Raw genomic sequence first — 18,232 nt, 5'->3', positions numbered from 1 at the left:
TTCTGTTAACGTTGTTTCAGCACAACGTGCAAGAAATGCACTCGCACTCTGTCGCTCGCTTTCTATCTTTCTCTTTCCACTTCACTTTGCACACTTAGCATATGTAAACACGCATACTCACACACACATGCACGCAATCGCGTCACACTCGCATAGGCATGTGAATTGACAACCTGTGTGAATGTAACTGCTATCTATGTGCAAACATAGAAGCTGTGTGCGAAAACAGTGCAGCAATAGCGCAGTTGTCACGTTGCTATAGGTATCTCGCTTGCCTGCACTGCGCGCCTCATTGCATGTAATTGCAATCAAATTTCATTATTGATACCCGGCAACTGCAAGGATCACGTGGGTGTAACAACTTTGTGGCAAATAAAACAGCGAAAGAAATACTAGAATTTATATTTATTTGGCAATTAAATTTCAAATTGATTGAAATCATGAAAATTTATTGATATAATTAATGGTTGAGAGTAGCATAAATTTGACAAATAATAATCATTAATATTCTTCATGAATGAGAAATACGTGAATGAATTATGTGTGTAAATGACATCATCAAGTTTCATATACAATTTATCGTATCTTATCATGCGTAAACTGTTCAGCTTGCCGGGCATCTGAAAGTCATGCCACACAGAGTTGAAGCTTAGAAACTTGTTTCAGTTGTGTTTGTTGTTTTGTTTTTCTTTTTTTTTTTGTTGTATGTGTCAACTTGTTGAATTGCGGCCAACTTGCGAGAGAGGAGATAACAAACGTGAAATCAACTAGAAAGATCAAAACATTGCCATCTAAAAAAATCACAGAGTTGCTGTCAGAAAGGTAAAAGATGATGAAATTGATGTGGCTACTGCTGCTGTTGATGATGACGCTGATCCCCGCCAGCTTGGCGTGGCAGGCGCACTTTACACCCGCCCAGCTGCAGCTGCCGATGAAGACAAGCGGCGATGTGGAATTACTGCTGAGCGATCTCAACCACGATCAACTGCAGCAAACGGATCGCTACAGTTTCCGACTCCAGAGCAACAGCGAACACTTGGCCACAGTGCTGGCGGCGAATGCGACGATACCCGTTGATCAAATACCGGATACGGCCAGCGAGTGGACCGGACGCATACGCATCGAGGCGCATTTTCTGGGCGAGGCTGTGATCACAGTGCAGCTGCACGATGCGCTCTTTGGGAACAGTTCGTCGCCAGCGAATGCGGCACAAAAGGGCAGCACACTGTTGGCGCAAGTGGTGCGATCGCAGCGTGTCATCGATCATGTGTTCCTCGGTTCGGTCATCTTGCTGATGTCGCTGCTCTACATCAATTTCGGCGCCGCTCTCAATGTGAGTGTGCTGCGTGGCCTGATAACACGTCCCATTGGACCGAGCATCTTTCTGATCACCCAAACTCTGGGCATGCCGTTGCTCAGCTATGCTCTGGGTGTGTTCATCTTTCCCAATTCACCGGCCATGCAGCTGGGTCTGTTCTTTACGGGCATTGCGCCCAGTGGTGGCGCCTCCAACACTTGGACCGCTGTGCTGGGTGGCAACATTAATCTGTCCGTGCTGATGACAACGATCTCCAATTTTGGTGCCTTCGGTTCGATGCCGTTCTGGACATTTACTCTGGGCGCCCTGATCTTTGATCGTGCTGGCATCAAGGTGCCGTATGACAAGATTGCCGGATATTGTGCTGGCCTCATTATACCGCTCTTCATTGGCCTGGCCATTCAGCGTTGGTGGCCACGTTTGGCTCAGATCCTGGTGCGTCTGCTGAAGCCCATTTCGGGTGGTCTCATCATCTTTATTGTGGTGTTTGCCATCATCACGAACTTTTACATCTTTGAGCTGTTCTCGTGGCAGGTGAGTTGATTAACAAATCATTTGGTTTACTTTATACATGCATTGCCTACTTACTTAGATTGCTGTGGCGGGTCTGGCGCTGCCGGGTCTGGGCTATGGCATTGCCTGGCTGGCGGCTAAGCTGTTGCATCAGAATCCCGCCGATGCCTTGGCCATTGCCATTGAGACGGGCATTCAGAACACGGGCACCGCGATCTTTTTGCTGCGCACCACGTTGCCACAGCCGCAGGCGGATCTTACCACTGTGGTGCCGGTGGCGGTGGCCATAATGACGCCAATGCCGCTGCTGGGCATCTATCTGTATCAGCGGTGTCGAGGCGTTAAAACTGCTGAAATTCCACCAGCCGCCGAACATCAGCGCATTGTTTGATGGCATTTTTTTTTTGTGGGAGGGAGGAGGGCGAAAGCAACGAACGAAGTAGTCGAAGGCTATACAGCATGGCGTCCCAGTTTGATTTTATAACCAATTTGTTTTGTAGTGACTTAATATATCGTATTATAAATTATTCAAAATGTTGAAGTCAAGTGTTTAAAAGTGCACAAAGCGTTACAAAGCGCACAATCGATAAAAAAAAGTAAGATCACACATCGATAGCAGGGCGACAATTTAAAAGTGTTGTAAAGCGCATGCATATCGAATATGTTCCTTTGTTTACTATTCAAAATTAATGTATTTTTTTATTTATATATATATCATATATTCATTTAATGGAAAAAAAAGAGTGTTTTGAACTGTTGAATCTCAGCGTTTGTTTGCAAAGCACATCGCCTCGCAATCGATAACAAGAAATAAATTTAAGCTGTAACACACATCGATGGCAAAACAAACTGCTGCAATCGTAATCGTTTCCGTTAAATATCGATAACACTATTCCAAATTAAAGGCGCACCGCAACGATTGAAATATTTTCAGCAAACCAAAAATCGTGTGAGGACTGAGATTCAATTGCTGGAACTCGAACATAATGCGCAAATAATTAATCGGTCCATTGCTCATATCGACGCCATTCAACAGATTCGGCAACAGATTGTAATAGTTGATAACACAATAAACACGCTGCAAATCGTGGGCATTGATGCATGCCACATAGCTCGGCTCCAAACGCTTCTGGCACAGGAATTCGCGCAACGGAACGCACAGCTCTCGCGTGGATGCCTCCAGTTGCATTTTGAACAGTTCCTGCATCATCTGTATGAGTTCCACCGAGATGAGCGTATGCTCATTGGGACTTTTGCCCAAATAGGCGTCGATCAGCTTCACCTGCCACACATCATTGTTGTTCGCCATCTGTCGTGTGACATGCTGTAAGCAAAACCATATAGGGGATATTAAATCCAGTAGGGAACAAAGCACTGACTGGCACTTACATCGTAGAGCGTCAGGTAGACGGGCAGCAGATGCATCCGATCCTTGACCACAGCGTTGTAGAAGAGCAGCATCAACTGATGTCGCTTGCTCTGCTCGGCCACGCTGAGCGTTGTGCCCTGCGTTTGGAGGAATCGGCTGAGGAACGGTTTGACCAAACGTTCGCTGGCAAACTGCTGCAAATCATTCACGTTAACCTGCCAGCAAATGCTCTGTTCGGTGGTCAGCGTTTGGGCCAGCATGCTCTTCAAACGATCTGGATCCTCCAGATGCGACAGGCAACCGGTGCGCTTCTTAATATCAATGGGCGCACACAGTTCCAGCGCCTTCTCCAGCTGATGCCAGTTGCGTGAACGCTCAAAGCACACCGGCCAATAGTTCTCATCGTCGACAATCACTCGCTGCAGCGTGCTCAGCTCGGGGAGAATACAGGGCGCAATGGGGAGACGGCGCAACTCTGTGGCGCCCACCTCCAGCACCGAGATGTTGCACAGGCACAGCTGATGGGTGTCAATGTCGCGGGGCAGAAAGAGTCGCGGTTCCACGGCCAGCACATACAGATGACGCAGCGCCTGCAGATGATAACTGAGAGCACAAAGGGAAAGGAATTAATGGAGGGAGAAAGGAGAGAGCTGTATATTTAGGATATGTGAAAGGAGAAAGCTGTATATTTAGGATATGTGCATCTACTTAACTGCTGCTCATTAATTTGTATTATAAATTTCAAGCTTTGAAATTAAGTTTGCTAACGTAGAAGGATTTTTCAATTTAAGTTCCGTTCAGCGGTCTATAAAGTTGTGTTAAAGTAAATCGAGTTTCTATTTAGGTGTATTAGTTCTACCCATATCACTTAACGGTCTATTTCTGTGGTTCTTAAGCGAGATATCTTTATACACTTAATGTGTTTTCGTTTAGCGTCTTAAAAAGTTTTGTTAAAGTAAAGTAAATCGAGTTTTTATTGGAGTATTTATTTATTTTAACCATTTCACGTCCTATTCTGTGGCTCTTAAGCGAGATATGCGTATACACTTAAAGTTTTTTCCGTTTAACGGCTTTCAAAGTCAAGTTTTTATTTAGGTGAATTTATTCTACCTATTTCATTTTCTTTTCACTTAGTCCCTTATTTGTGCGGCACTTAAGCGAGATATGTGTAAACTTTTGTGCTCACAAAAAAGCCTTTTGTTTTCTTTGGAATATGTATGGTCTCGGCCAAACAACTTCAACATGCAGTTAAGCACTAATGCACTTAAGGACATTATACTAATGGAAATCAAGTTATTATTGCGGTGTGCTAAATTTATCTATTCCGCTTAGCGACCTAATCTGCGGTCCTTAAGCGAGATATGTGTATACACTTAATGCTTTTTCATTTAGCGGCTTATAAAGAAAACCAAGTTTTTATTGGGGGTAATTCTACTTATTTCGCTTTCTTCATACCTATTTCTGTGGCCCTTAAGCGAGATATGCCTTTGATAAAAATGCAATTATCTTAAATAAAATGATAGAATAGCCATTTTGTATGAGATAAGCATGTTATCGGACAAACAACTTCAACATGCAGTTACGAATAGTAGCAGCTAAGCACAATAAACTAATACATTAATAATTGGCACGATTGCAAACTTACCGATTGTCGTTGCTGTGTATGGGAAACTTGGGAAAGAAGGCACAAACCAACGCCGCAATGGACTCTGGCGTCTTGGCGATGGTAAAGCGACCGGCGCCCAAGAATAGCAGACCCAACGACATGTGTATCGCCATGTGGGAGCCATAGGTAATGTGCGGATATTGTGGACCGACGCGTGAGCGTAAATAGCGTATGATGCGAAGAATTTCACAATTACCGGAGCCGGCAAAGACCAGCGAAATGGAGATGAGGAGGACCATCAAGCAGCTCTCGACGGTTGTGCGTCCGGCGCATTCGCCCATCGGTGTGCCGGGGAAGCCGAGGAACTCCTTGATCACGGTGCGCAATGTGGTAAAGGCGACGGGATTCTCGGTGCCAGCGTATTTGAGGCCAATGCAAAAGGCGGCACCAGCCAGAATATTGCAATAAGCTTGACTGCAAAGAGTAAAATATATGAATGTTGAATAAAAAAAAAAACTGATTTATTAGCGACTTACGTGATGGCCTCGTAGTCGATGTCATTGTCATCGGACTGTTCATCGTCACGCGATGGCAAACGCAGATGAGCGCGCAGAGCTTGGGGAAACTGCGCCTGGAACCATTCGTTGGTGGGCTGCACATCCTGCCACAGGATCAGACCACGTGCAATGGTGCGCAAGAGCAGAAAATCGGGTCGAACCATGTCCAACAGATAACGCGAATCCGGCGGCTGCATCCACTCGGCAATCGCCACATTGCCCGAGTCAAAGAACATGAGTCCGAGCGCTAAAGTGGCTCCGGGAGCAGTGACATCAATGTTCACATTGTCGCCCTCACGCACCTGGTGGGGAAAAGAGCAAATTTCAATTTAGTATTACATATTAACTTGTGAATTAAATGGGAATTGGAATAACCTTTCATCTTTAGGAAATGTTAATTTGAAATTATATATTAACTTGTGAATTAAGATAATCTTTAATGTGCAACCAATGTTATAAATATGTTAAGGATAATCTTTAATCTGTATGAAATTTTAGCAATATGCTAATGTGCAAACAATGTTATAAATATGTTGTACTTTAACAGAGTTCGATGACAGTAAGTTTAGGTATCAACACTAAAACAGTTGCAGTTAATTATATTATATTCAAAATATTAATTAATTATATATTCAAAATAATGTGAATAAGAACTTGGAAGAAATTAAGACCGAGTTAATATCGTATAAGTTAACAGAGCGTTAACAGCGCCACAAATATGCATGTTAAATATATCGTATTGGTTAACATCGCCATAAACATGTATGCTAAAAATATCGTATAAGTCAAGAGAACGTTAACAGCGGCAGAAATAAATGTAAGCTATGAAGAACCCAAAGATTTGCCATAAAATATAGGAGTTCAACTCTAGTTTCACATTAAAAAGTTGTCCTAAGAAAATACAAAGAAAACTTTCAATGAGCAAGCATTGTTAGAAATATCGCATAAGTTAACAGCGTCATAAATTTTGGATGTTAAAAATATCGCATAAGTTAACAGCACCATAAATCTATATAAGCTATGAAGAACCCAAAGATTTGCCATAAAATATAGGAGTTCAACTCTAGTTTCACATTAAAAAGGTGTCCTAAGAAAATACAAAGAAAACTTTCAATGAGCAAGCAATGTTAGAAATATCGCATAAGTTAACAGCACTATAAATATATATAAGCTATGAAGAACCCAAATATTTGCCTTTAAATAAAGCACTTCAACTCTTGTTTTACGCACCTGGAATGAGGCCAAGCGATACTTCTCCTTCTGGGAGCCTCCAATGGGCCGCTTCACACCACCGACCATATAATAGTGCAGCGTATCCGGCAGCTGGAGATCGCGCAAACCCGCCGGTGCCTCGCCCTGACCGAGGGTGACTAGACCGAGGGCCAAGCCCGCTGTCATGGCATAGGATTCACGCTCGACGCTGTTCTCCATCTCGGGTCCCGGCGGTCGCCCGATCTCCTGTAGCAGCACCTCGGCAATGTGCCGCTTCGCGGAGCCCTGATACAGGAGACCAATGCCCATCAGAGCTGCCACTTGGGTGCTCTGGGGTATGTCCAGCTCCATGGCGGTGGCGGGCAAAAGGGCTTCCAAGTGGACGCTCAGCAATCGGGTGGTCTTGGTGTCCATGCTGCCGCGATGGGCTGCCGAAATGCCCAGCAGCAGACCGACGCTGGTCATCTCATCGCACTTCACCAGATACTTGTAGACGCTCATGAACGACAACGACTTGAGGTGACCATTCAAGCCGAGGGCCATCAGGAAGCCGGCATGCTCGAGGGCATTGTTGCCCTGCGTCTTCGGCTTGTTGTACACAATCCATGTGGAGTCAATGTCGAGCGCCTGCGGTGAGATCTTCAACCCGGTGGCGACGCCATTGTGAAACAATGGCCAAATGTGCATATTCGCTGGGAACTCAATCTGTTGCATCTCAATCGTGGTGCCCTTAACGGGCTCCCGACCAACCAGACACAACTTAGGCATCGGCATGTGATCGCTGGGACGCGGCAACAGTGTGCGAAGCGTGAACATGCCCCGACCCAGGGGCAGCGTCATGGTGCGAGCGCAGAGCGCAAAGAGTTGTTTCTCCTGCTCCTCGATGAACTCGTGATCGCTGGTCCCCGGCGACTGTTGCACCTCGATGGCCACCGGATCGGCGCTGTTCAACAGTCGACGCACTTCCTCGACGCGCATGTCGTCGGGAAAGCGGAGACGCAACAGTTTCGTATCCATGTTGTCCATGCCATCGTGTCGCAACTGCTCCGCATCCGGTTCGGCCATCGGCCACTCGCCGCTGGCGGGCGCCAAGCGTGGCGACAGCGAATCCTCTTTGTACACCCGTCCGCAATGCGGTTGCGCCAGTGTCGCCTCAAGGAACGGCAGCTGAGCATGCGCCGCCAACTCGGGTCGCAGGATCAACTCGTAGGTCGCCTGACTGCATCCCATCGGCGGCTGGAGACGCGCCTGCTCCAGGGTTTCGGCCACAATCAAATGCACCGCAGCCGGCAGACGTTCGATGTCGCGTCGCGTGAGTTGCATGCACAGCAGCAGCTCCAACAGTTGATGGCATCGTGGTGAAGTCGCCGTTATGCTCCGCTTGCCACGCTTCGGATAGTTGAGTTGCACCGCGCCGTACACTTCGAGGAGTTGCCACCACTGCTTGAGCTTCGTGTGGCCGTGCATCACCAGCGACACGAGTTGCACCACATTGCGACTCCGTTCGTTGATGCACTCCACATAGTTGTAGGGCACGACTTCCTCGCGACCGAGCACAACGTGCTCCAGTTGAGCATAGATGCTGGGTGCCGGCATGCGCAACAGCTCCTGGTAGAGCATCAGTGCTCCGTGCTCCGAGCTGAGCAGTGTTAGCTTTGTCGTCTTGTGCGTCAGCTCAGGGAAGTCCAGTTGGTAGTGGAATATATAGCTATCCAGCTGCATATCAATCGCCAGCTGATGCAGGAACTGCAGAGCAAAACAAAAAAGAGTTTCGATTACTATATATGAACCGGTTCGGTAATGGTCCAGTGGTTTAATTCGGGAATTGTTGAAGTGTTAATTTCAAAAACATTAAACTAGTTATGTGCATTTACTTTTGTAAATGTTAAATAGTTTAAAATGTCTCATTTTCGTATAATAATTTGAACCGGTTCGGTAGTGGTTCAGTGGTTTTATACGGCAACTGCCGCAAATATTTACCTTTACTTTTGTTATTGGGTTAAAGGGTTTAAGTTTTCTCTTTTTTTTGTTATCTTAATGTTGTCTCATTTTCGTATAATAATTCGAACCGGTTCGGTAGTGATTCAGCGGTTCTATTCGGCAACTGTTGCAATTCACTTAAAAGCACGTTAGTAGTTTAGTTTTAGTAGTTAGTTTTCTTTTTAATTTAAATATAAGCCTCATCTTATAATAATTTGAACCGGTTCGGTAGTGGTTCAGAGGTATTTTGGCTCTCAAAACAATTTACAATATATTTGCCATTTGAGAAATGTGATAAAGGATCTTATTAAGAAGCACTACATTGTTCCACTAATAATCTGAACCGGTTTGGTAGTGGTTCAGTGGTCTAATTCGGGAATTGTTGAAGTGTTAATTTCAAAAACATTGAACTAGTTATGTGCAATTACATTTGTAAATGTTAAATAGTTTAAAATGTCTCATTCGTATAATAATTTGAACCGGTTTGGTAGTGGTTCAGCGGTTTTATTCGACAACTATTTCAAATGCATCTGCTAGTTTTAGGAAATGTGAACATTAGTCTATTAAGTCTTTCGTATATTTAAAATGAAGTCTCACTATAAGAAGCACTCCTATATTTTGTTAAACAATAATCTGAACCGGTTTGGAAGGTTTTACCAAGAAAACTTCTCATCAACACAACACTTGAATGAGAAACTAATTTAAAATCGATATTTACCGTGCCGAGATAGATGAGACCGCTGTTAAAGACCGAATCCAGCTTGAGATCCTCGTAGAGCAAATGCAAGCCGTAAAAGACAGCCGGCAGAGTGCGAAACAGCGGCGCCGTAACATCCACGCTGTAGGCACCATCTCCGCCACACGGCGCCAAGGTGGTGTGCATCAAAAGGAACTCCCAATCATCATCGGTGTACGCCTCGCAATCGTTGTACTTGCGTCGTTTCTTCGGCTCATCCTGGGGCAGAGTCGATGGACAGACGGTGGCCGGTTGAAACGGTGGCGTTGCACAGCGAGCAAACGATTCATCAACATCGACGACATGCTGCTCACTCGCTGCCGCCATGCAACCCATCAAACCGAGCAAAGTGCTGCGAAACAATTGCCACTCCTGCTCAATGCTATAGTCCCGGGAACCGGGTGGATTCCGAGCGCTGTACCAGCGAATGACAAAGTGCAGAAACTGCGTGGGATTCAGCACCTGACGCAGTGCAGCCACACAGCGTGTGATCAGTCGCGTGTCATTGAGCAGCGGCAGCGTTATGCGCAGCATTCGTCCGGTGGCATAGACGAGAGTCAAACGATTTCCCGCAGGATCGCGGAGTGCTTTGCAAATGTTGTGCGCCTGTCGCTGCGAATAGGACAACGGTTGGGGTTGAATTGGCGACAGCATGTGCAGCTCCAATTCATCGTCGAAGGCACTCAGATCGGCTGCCGCCTTTGTGGGCAACAGACTGCTGCGACGCACCTCCACAAACGATGAGCTGCTGGCCACCTTCAACTGTTGCATCGGCGTATGCGGTTGCGATGAAGCCCCCGTTGTTGTTGGTGCGGGCATCGCTGATGATGTTGCTGCTGATGGAGCTGCTGCTGCTGCTGCTGATGACGCTCCTGCTGTTGTCGGTGCCGAGAGCAGCGGTGTTATGTGCACCTTGGAGATGAGCACGGTGCCGGTGTAAAGTATCAAATTGCCACCGGGATCGAGCACAGCAATCATATGCAAACGCTGCAATCCGACCGCATCTTTGGCCGGCAGCGTGGAGGCCAACGTGGAGAGCTGCAGTTCGCTGGTGTTGTAGCCATTGAGCAGCACCATCTGCAGGCGACAGGAGCGGGCGAGCAAATAACAGAGATACGTCTGGCCCACGAGATCGGTGTGAATGAAAGCACGCGTTGCCATTTCGCAGAATTCGCGTTGACTGCAAGAAAAACAAGAGCTTATTAATGCTGAGAGTCTTTAATTTGGCATTTTCTATTTGAACTTTAAATTAATTCATTAAAGTTATTTTCCCTCATTTATACTCTCGATTGCTGGTAGTGTTTATTCAAAAAGGTAAGAGGCTGCAATTTGAAATCAACATATTTTGTGAAATTTTATCGTGTAATTAAGCATTGAAATGCAAAGTTGCTGTACTGAATATCCCAAAGGTAAGATATAGTCTAGAGGTAAGAGCTAGAAGGCTGCAATTTATAAACAAAATAGTTAGCCAACTTTGGTTGTGTAATAAGGCAGGCAATTGCAAAGCTGCTGTTCTAACTTTGTTGATGACTAAACAATGAAGATAGACTAGAAAAGGTAACAGCTGAGAGGCTGAAAGTTGTACTGATTAAACTATGAAGATGGTAAGAGCAGGGAGGCCGCAATTGGTACTAACTTTGCTGTTGACGAAAGTATAAAGATTAGGAGCTGGGAAGCTGCAATTTGTACTGACTTTGATGCTGACGAAACTATTAATTTATAGTCCAAAAGGTAAGAGCTAGGAGTCTGCACTTTTTAAACAAAATAATTGGCTAAATTTGGTCGTGTAATAAGGCAGCGAATTTCTTTAAACTATGTAGATAGACTACATAAAGTGAGAGCTGGGAGGCTGCAATTTGTACCGACTTTGTTGCTGACTAAACTGAAGATTTAGTCCCAATGATAAGAGCTGGGAGGCTGCAATTTATACAACAACACAAGTTACATTATTTAACCAAGCAATAAGACAAAGCTACTAACTTATTTACCAACTAAACCATGAACATAACACACATCAGCACAATCTAAGAGCAAAAGAGCTAAGTGCAATAAGGCAGCGTTTTTTTTTTCAACAAAATGATAAGTAAAGAAGTTATTTAGTGGAAGGAGTTAACGCCTCAAATCGCTTCACTTACGTGCCATAGGTGTTCTCCGTCCAGATGTGCTCTAGGCACATCTCTGGCTCAATCGGTTTGGACGGCTTTACGTGCGTCATTTTGCGCATATCCTTGATAGACAACGATTGCTGGCTAATGCTGTTCTGCAGATGGCTCAACGGTGTGCCCAACGAGGCGCGACTGTATGTAAAGAGAATAAGGTAAGATAGAACTCTTGTAGGAAAGTTGATGGTGTTTACTTACTTGGATTGGCCCAACACACCGCTGAAGGATTGCGATTGGCTCATGCCGAACTTGGAGAAGTTGTGTGTCTGCGGCATGGCAAACGAGGTGGTGTTCAGCTTGGGTGTGGCTGGAAATGGAACAGAATAAGAACTGAGAAATGAACTCAGCATATCAGCCTTACCTCCCGTGTTCTTGGTGGAACTGAAGCTGTGAATGGTGCTGGATCCGAGCGTGCCGCGATGTCCCTGCAGCGTCTGATGCATGAGCAGATCCTGATGTTGTTGTTGACTCACATTGTTGACCTCGTCGGGCGTTACTTTGCGCAGACGCGCTACGAAATGCTTAAAGAACTTGGCATCGTATAGCAAGACCAAATCCGAATCCTCGGCGGTGAAGACAACGCTATATTCCGGCTCGGTCATGTAGCCCGTGGAATTCGTTGAGGTCTTCAGCACAACCGGACAAGCTTCGTGCAACGGATGCGACATGGAGAACAGACGTGGCATGGGAATCGAAAGATGCGAAACAAGTGCATTACTCGAATCCTTCTCCAGCAGCAAGCCATGAACAGTTTGCCACAGATGCGAGATGGGGAAATCGAGATTGGCCACAAAGTCTTCGCCATTGTCGCAGTACACACGCAACGCATCCTGTTCCACCACACAAATGGCCGTTAGATTGTCATCATCACTGGCCATCGAGGCGCTCAACTGAGCCAAACGACCGCGGACAAAGCGACGATTGAGGAAGCAGGCGAACTTCACCGGTGTGTCGCAGGTGAAGCACATGCGCCTGTGAACGCCGCCGCCATCATCCTCGGCATCGTACAAACCTTGCGTCCAAATCACCGTATTCTTGTTCACATACAGCTCCTCCTCGTTGTTCACAATGTAATCGCACATTGGTTCGTCGTGTGGCTGCTGCACCGGATTCAACAGCTGCGGCGGCAGTGATGTCAACTGCGTGGCTGCAGCCGCATTTGGTCCACATTTCTTGGTCTGCTCAATCAGCTGCTGGCGACGCTGGGCACGCGCATAACTGGACTCGTAGTCATCGTAGATTTCGCGTATGCACCAAAACTCTTGAGACGGCTGCTCGTCGGCGGTGTTCGTGGCCGACGCGGAGATGTTGACGTTCTGCAGACGCTGCAGCAGCAAGTGCTCGGCGGGCAAATATTTGGGCAGCGGCGGTTCGCTGGGTCCTGGATGATCCTCTGCCGCCTGACGACCGCGAGGAATGAATTCCAGTGGCGGCTCTGCGACGGCAATCATCTCATCCCAGCATGCATCCAGATTTGCGCGAGTTTAGCAAACAGTTGTGCACTTTTCTTTTGCAAAAAATACAATTTCAATTGCACTAATTGTCGAGAAAATTAACAAAAAGTACAACAAAAAATGCCGGCTTAATTCGTTTCTTGTCGTCGCGCCGGTAAAAACAAATTGGTATCGTTAATCGCAAGCGCATATGTGTGATTATCGATGTGTACCACCAAAATATATCGCACGTACTGCACATATCGAAACCAATAAATACCAATATACCGCAATATATGAACATAAAGTCTTGTGTTTGACATAAACTATATTATTTAATACATGCATATGTTTTATTTAATTTAACTACATACTTAGTAGATAATATATATTTATAAATTGACAATTCTTTCAGAGCCAGTTTTTTTAGTACTCTGAATTCCATCGTCTAGTATACTTCAACAGTCATTACCACGGCCCCACTGCTCCAAGTCTGTCAAATACCGAAATTTCGAAGTGAAACGGTCACGCTGTCGAGTAGGCTTTTGCATAAGCGTAAGTTTAATAATAACAAACTGCCAAATTTGCTTATTTTGTGATATTTAACATTGAAAGCTGCGGCACATTAACACGCCATTGCGTTCTAGGCACACAGAGTAAGCAATTGTTGGCAGTGCACTAACATAAATATAATTACCGCTAATGTTGCTTGCATTTTCATTACGTAACCTCATCCACACAACAAAAACACAATCTTCCCATGTATTCGTGGTCACTCAGCAGCTCCTTGTTTGTTTACAGTCGCATACGCATCATTTGACTCAAGTTAAGACATACAACAACATATGGGCAGTAGCATCATAACGCAGCTGGCGCGAAAGTACGGTGCAGTGATATTCTTTCCAACTGTTGCAGTCGGCTCCATTTACGCAGACTGGTCACACACACGCTCCTGGAAGCGCCAACAGCAGCAAGCAGCACAAAACGCAGCGCTGAAAAGCCAAAGCTAAGCTCAACAAACAGTAACAACATAAGCGATTAAAAATGGTTCTGGGTCTGGATAAGCGTTACGTGTGGGCGGCGTTGCCACTGCTTGGATTTGCCCTCGGACATTTTCTGGATAAGAAGGAAACGGAACGCATGTCCTTGTTCCGTGACAAGAGCGCACTATACGGCCGTCCAGCCGGCAGTGAGGATAAGCCACCATCTTGGTGATTAGCATATAACGTAGTACATCAATTCTTCACTTTTCTCACTGTCATTTCAAAATAAAACTGCAAAATGGACATGTGAAAAAATAATAATACTTGTACCTGCTCCTATACTAAATTCCAGTGTATTTTGGTAGGCCCATAAACCTCAGACGAATATCCATTTGCCCAACAACAACAATAACAACAACAGATCTCGCATCTTGCGGTCGCCTACACAAACAATGGACAGTTTGATTTATTTATGAAGGATTGCGTTTGTTGCCTGGCTGCTGCCTGGCTTAAAACGTATTGTGTTTGCTCCTAAACATGGAAAGACCATAAAACCATCAACGCACACACGGGGATAACGATAAGCCACGGATAACTCGTTTTTTCTCTCGCTCTCTCGGTCGATTGTTCTCTTCTCTCACTGCCAAATTACACACACGCATGCACTCGCATATGCATGGATCCGAAAATCACAGTTGGCATTCTTGTGAGTGAGCGAGACGACACGAGATTAGCAAGTGTTTTGAATGCGCTAAAAGCTGCGCGTGTTTTTCTTTTTTTTGCTGAATGAAAATTTTTGAAAATATCAGCTGTCAAAAATTAACAATAACTACGCATGAAATGCAACATATTCAATATGCAAGTGAAATATGATTTCGTGCTCTCTGTGTGTGTGTGAGTGTGTGTGTAACATAATCCGCTAGAGTGGCTCAAACTCACATTCTAACGGAACGCTCACAAATTGAAATGCCAATGCAACAAAAGTAATTTATTTTTATGGTCAGACAAACACACAATGCGTATAGAATTGCTTCAAATTGCGGGCGTGCCGCGCCAAAGGACATGTCCAATGGTTTTTATTTTGTACACAGCGCTAAGGGCGACGACGCAATCCCGCTGCGTGCCTGTCTAAGAGATTTGCAAAGTGCGTCGGCGTCGCAGCCCCTGTGTGTAGTGTGTGTGTGTGTGTGAGTGCGACAACAACAACTGCAGCAGCCTTCTCGGAACGTAACAAGATATGCAGACAGAGATGCGCGGCACAGTGACTTGGCAGTCACAGTGACTGTAACTAAAATGTTACTTCATATATACATATATATACATATATTTTTTAAATATTTTGTTTAGTACAAATATGCAATGCTAATACTGCAAACTTTTCCCTATAAATAAGCTGTTGCATTTGTTTGTGAGTGTCTACAAATGAAGTTTACACTTTTCACTAACAATGCATATAAAATTTATTTATTTATATTATAAATTAGTATTTAAAGTTTCAGTGTGCTAAGCTGTTGTACTATTTTTTCAAAAGTAAGTAATATATAATTTGTGTTTTTCATTTACAGCTTTTATTAATTTTTGAATATAATTTTTTACTTATCAGCTATTTAAAACTACATGCATACATATTTAAGCATTGAGAGCTGCATCAGTTTTCTCTTCATCTCGCTCTTCCTTCTGTTTGTCATTTTGCAGTGCTTTGACATTGCAATTGCAATTGCGATGCGAGAGAGCTTTATAGTGCAGCCTTGTTTGTTGTTTCACTCACTCTCGCTGAAGTGCAGCTTGCGCATCTCTAGCCAGCACTTGCTGTGTTTTTGTTTGCGCAGGTAAAACGGTTTGCGTGAGTGTGTGGGTGCGCCTTGTTCGTTTGCATGTGTGCGTGTGTGTGTGTGAATGTTTTGCCGAAACTCGTTAGCAGGAGCATTGCAAAAGCAAAACACAGAGATCAGTTAGTTTTCGGCACTCGAGGCAAACGCAACGAAAACGGAGCGGAAATAAAACGATGAGTGAAGACGCGAACGCGACGACAAAAACAGCGATGTGCAGCGCTGAGTTTGCGCAGAAGACGCTGCAGGATTACGAAGTGCTCGCCGTGATGGGCAACGGTGCCTTTGGCACATGCTACAAGGTGAAGGATAAAACCACCGGTCTGCTCTACGCATGGAAGGGCATGAACTACGACGAACTGGATGAGGAGAAATGCGATTCTCTTGTGTCCGAGATTAGCGTACTCCGTCAGCTGCAACATCCGAATATTGTGCAATACTATCATCATTTGATCAATCGCGAAGCCAAATCCATCTACATCGTGATGGAGTGCTGTGACGGCGGTGATCTTGATCAGCTAATCAAGCGCGCTCGATCGCAGCATCAACGCTTCGAGGAATCCTACATATGGCGTGTGCTCTTCCAGCTGTGCCGTGCACTCCAAGTGTGCCACAATCAAATACCCAGTGGGACCATATTGCATCGTGACATTAAGCCGGCGAACATCTTTCTCGATGCCGCTGGCAACGTCAAGTTGGGTGACTTTGGTCTCGCCCGCGTCCTGCGTCGGGATCAATGCTTTGCCGCCTCCTTTGTCGGTACACCGCACTACATGAGTCCCGAGCTGGTGAAGGGGCGACAATACGATCGCAAGAGCGATGTCTGGGCCGTCGGATGTCTGATCTATGAGCTGTGCGCATTGCATCCACCGTTTCGGGGACGCGCCTTCCAACAGCTGTCGGAGAACATTGCCCAGGGTCAGTTCAATTGCATACCCCGGATCTACAGCGAGGATCTGCAGTCGCTGATCGGTTTCATGCTCGCTGTGCCGCACGAGGAGCGGCCGAGCATTGAGGTGATCAGTCGTCATCCGTTGCTGGTGCGCAACATCCAACAATTGCCGGCGGAATTTCCACGTTTGCTACCCGCTGGCGACGATTTCCAGTTGCCAAATTCGGGCAAATTGTTTCCCGAATCCCCAGCGAGCAGCCTTGATGGCGACTATGGCCAGCGACAATTGAGCGCTTTAAGTGGTGTCTTCACACCCGATCTGCGCAGTGAACTCTTCTACTCGGCCAAGCGACGCATTCTGGGTGAACAGAGTCGAAAGCAGCTGCAGCAATCCGATCCAGCGTTGTACGACAGTGTGCGCAAGGAGCAGAGTCCACGTCGCCTCACCGAGCACATCTTTGATGAGGCACTGCAGCAGCGTTTGCATGCGATCCGGGCTCGCGAGGCGCTGCTCGATCAGCGCGATCTCGAACTGCAGGCGGCCGAGCAGCGTGTCCAGCAAATGGAGCGTGAGCTGCGCCAGAAACTCGAACAGCAGCAGCAGCAGCAATCGAAGTTGGAACTGAAGTCGGAGCCATGTCAATGCCAGCAACAACAACAACAACAACAGCTGCCCCCGCTGCCGCCTAGAAAGACAGCGGCGTCACATCGGCGACGCTTGGATGACAGCTATTGCAGCATTGAGCTGAACGAGACGACAACGATGCCGGTGACGGTGGCCAAGATGAATCTGGCGATGCTCACGGCACCCAAGCAGCTGCACAATACGCTGCGTAAGGTCACATTTCAATCGCCGCCACCGAAGACAGCTGCTCCACCGCCTCCGCAGGCGATGCCCATGCAAATGAGTGTCTCCAGCAACGAGAGTCAAGCGTCGGGCGAGAGTCAAGCGTCCAGCACACGTCGCAAATCGATATTGTCGCTCTTTGGACTCAGTCGCCACAAGGCGACAGTTGCTCCGCCTCTGCCTCCAGAGCAGCAGCCGGCGGCAGTACGTCGTCAGCCGCTGGCTGTCAAGTTGCCCCCACAGCAACAGCAGCAGCAGCAGCTGCCACAACAGCCACAGCCTTTGACCAACATGTGGACCAAGGAACAAAAACGTGCTGCTTTCGATTTGCTGGCGGCCATGAATGCTGCAGAGAAGCAGGAAGCTGCAGGCGGAGGCGGAGGTGGACGTCGCCAGCAGTTGCGTCAATCGGTGCGGGAGCGCAACTCCAGCATGCAACGCAATCGCATGCGACGCTCTTTGGTCCTGGGGCAACAACAACAACAGCAGCCGCTGCAATTGCAGCAGAAGCAAATGTTGATATAAAATATGCAAATAGTATTCTTTGCTGACAAACAGCAATCGGCTTTGTGATGTGGAATAAGTTCCGAATTATTATTTTTTTTTTTTTTGCCAACAGCCATTATCTTGTTCCTATGTACATGTATTTTTTGTATGCCTTGTGCAATTTTCTTAGTTGTAAAATAAAGTTAGTGTCAAACAGACGTTACAGTTGAATTATTGGGCAGTAGTGTTGGTTAATAGCGGCAGCTGCGTTCGATCGATCGATAACAACATTCGATGCATTCGATTTTA

At 46.1% G+C, this 18,232-nt stretch overlaps 5 protein-coding genes across 6 annotated transcripts; 4 read left to right on the top strand and 1 right to left on the bottom strand.

Annotated features, from left to right (window-relative positions):
* Positions 1 to 690: 690 nt before the first annotated feature.
* LOC132795175 (ileal sodium/bile acid cotransporter) lies at positions 691 to 2,455 on the top strand. The gene is made up of 2 exons (XM_060805733.1): positions 691 to 1,852; positions 1,911 to 2,455. Exons 1-2 carry the CDS (start codon positions 830 to 832, stop codon positions 2,220 to 2,222), a joined length of 1,335 nt encoding a protein of 444 aa, XP_060661716.1. The 5' UTR covers positions 691 to 829; the 3' UTR covers positions 2,223 to 2,455.
* Positions 2,456 to 2,553: 98 nt separating this feature from the next.
* LOC132795174 (anaphase-promoting complex subunit 1) lies at positions 2,554 to 13,073 on the bottom strand. Its single transcript, XM_060805732.1, has 9 exons — positions 11,815 to 13,073; positions 11,652 to 11,760; positions 11,427 to 11,588; positions 9,274 to 10,471; positions 6,594 to 8,321; positions 5,343 to 5,665; positions 4,846 to 5,280; positions 3,221 to 3,803; positions 2,554 to 3,155 (listed from the first exon to the last, which is right to left on the bottom strand). Exons 1-9 carry the CDS (start codon positions 12,902 to 12,904, stop codon positions 2,721 to 2,723), a joined length of 6,063 nt encoding a protein of 2,020 aa, XP_060661715.1. The 5' UTR covers positions 12,905 to 13,073; the 3' UTR covers positions 2,554 to 2,720.
* A 277-nt stretch (positions 13,074 to 13,350) lies between these two features.
* On the top strand, positions 13,351 to 13,896 carry LOC132796167 (uncharacterized). Of its 2 annotated transcripts, none has more exons than XM_060807234.1 (2): positions 13,351 to 13,441; positions 13,688 to 13,896. In XM_060807234.1, the coding sequence occupies exon 2, from the start codon at positions 13,732 to 13,734 to the stop codon at positions 13,894 to 13,896; it is 165 nt and encodes a 54-aa protein (XP_060663217.1). In that variant the 5' UTR covers positions 13,351 to 13,441; positions 13,688 to 13,731. The 2 variants fall into 2 exon arrangements, with proteins under 2 accessions (XP_060663217.1, XP_060663218.1); XM_060807235.1 differs by having other exon boundaries at positions 13,403 to 13,542.
* A 34-nt stretch (positions 13,897 to 13,930) lies between these two features.
* On the top strand, positions 13,931 to 14,193 carry LOC132796166 (uncharacterized). The gene has a single exon (XM_060807233.1). It carries the CDS (start codon positions 13,931 to 13,933, stop codon positions 14,099 to 14,101), a length of 171 nt encoding a protein of 56 aa, XP_060663216.1. The 3' UTR covers positions 14,102 to 14,193.
* Positions 14,194 to 15,612: 1,419 nt separating this feature from the next.
* On the top strand, positions 15,613 to 18,141 carry LOC132796165 (uncharacterized). The gene has a single exon (XM_060807231.1). It carries the CDS (start codon positions 15,875 to 15,877, stop codon positions 17,960 to 17,962), a length of 2,088 nt encoding a protein of 695 aa, XP_060663214.1. The 5' UTR covers positions 15,613 to 15,874; the 3' UTR covers positions 17,963 to 18,141.
* The last annotated feature ends 91 nt before the right edge of the window (positions 18,142 to 18,232 follow it).

The sequence above is a fragment of the Drosophila nasuta genome, chromosome X (assembly GCF_023558535.2).
Source record: "Drosophila nasuta strain 15112-1781.00 chromosome X, ASM2355853v1, whole genome shotgun sequence".
In the NCBI taxonomy this organism is placed as follows: Eukaryota; Metazoa; Arthropoda; class Insecta; order Diptera; family Drosophilidae; genus Drosophila; species Drosophila nasuta.
The sequence above is the reverse complement of the archived record's forward strand: the minus strand, read 5'-3'. Positions and strand labels throughout refer to the sequence as shown.

Bases quoted from the DNA above. Each gene is read 5' to 3' on its own strand.
- LOC132795175 (XM_060805733.1), top strand. From the start codon at position 830: ATGATGAAATTGATGTGGCTACTGCTGCTGTTGATGATGACGCTGATC. The intron at 1,853-1,910 runs GTGAGTTGATTA...CTACTTACTTAG, and splicing joins TTGAGCTGTTCTCGTGGCAG to ATTGCTGTGGCGGGTCTGGC.
- LOC132795174 (XM_060805732.1), bottom strand. From the start codon at position 12,904: ATGATTGCCGTCGCAGAGCCGCCACTGGAATTCATTCCTCGCGGTCGT. The intron at 11,589-11,651 runs GTAAGTAAACAC...CTTTACATACAG, and splicing joins GGTGTGTTGGGCCAATCCAA to TCGCGCCTCGTTGGGCACAC. The intron at 5,666-6,593 runs GTGCGTAAAACA...TTTCCCCACCAG, and splicing joins ATCGCTTGGCCTCATTCCAG to GTGCGTGAGGGCGACAATGT.
- LOC132796167 (XM_060807234.1), top strand. From the start codon at position 13,732: ATGGGCAGTAGCATCATAACGCAGCTGGCGCGAAAGTACGGTGCAGTG.
- LOC132796166 (XM_060807233.1), top strand. From the start codon at position 13,931: ATGGTTCTGGGTCTGGATAAGCGTTACGTGTGGGCGGCGTTGCCACTG.
- LOC132796165 (XM_060807231.1), top strand. From the start codon at position 15,875: ATGAGTGAAGACGCGAACGCGACGACAAAAACAGCGATGTGCAGCGCT.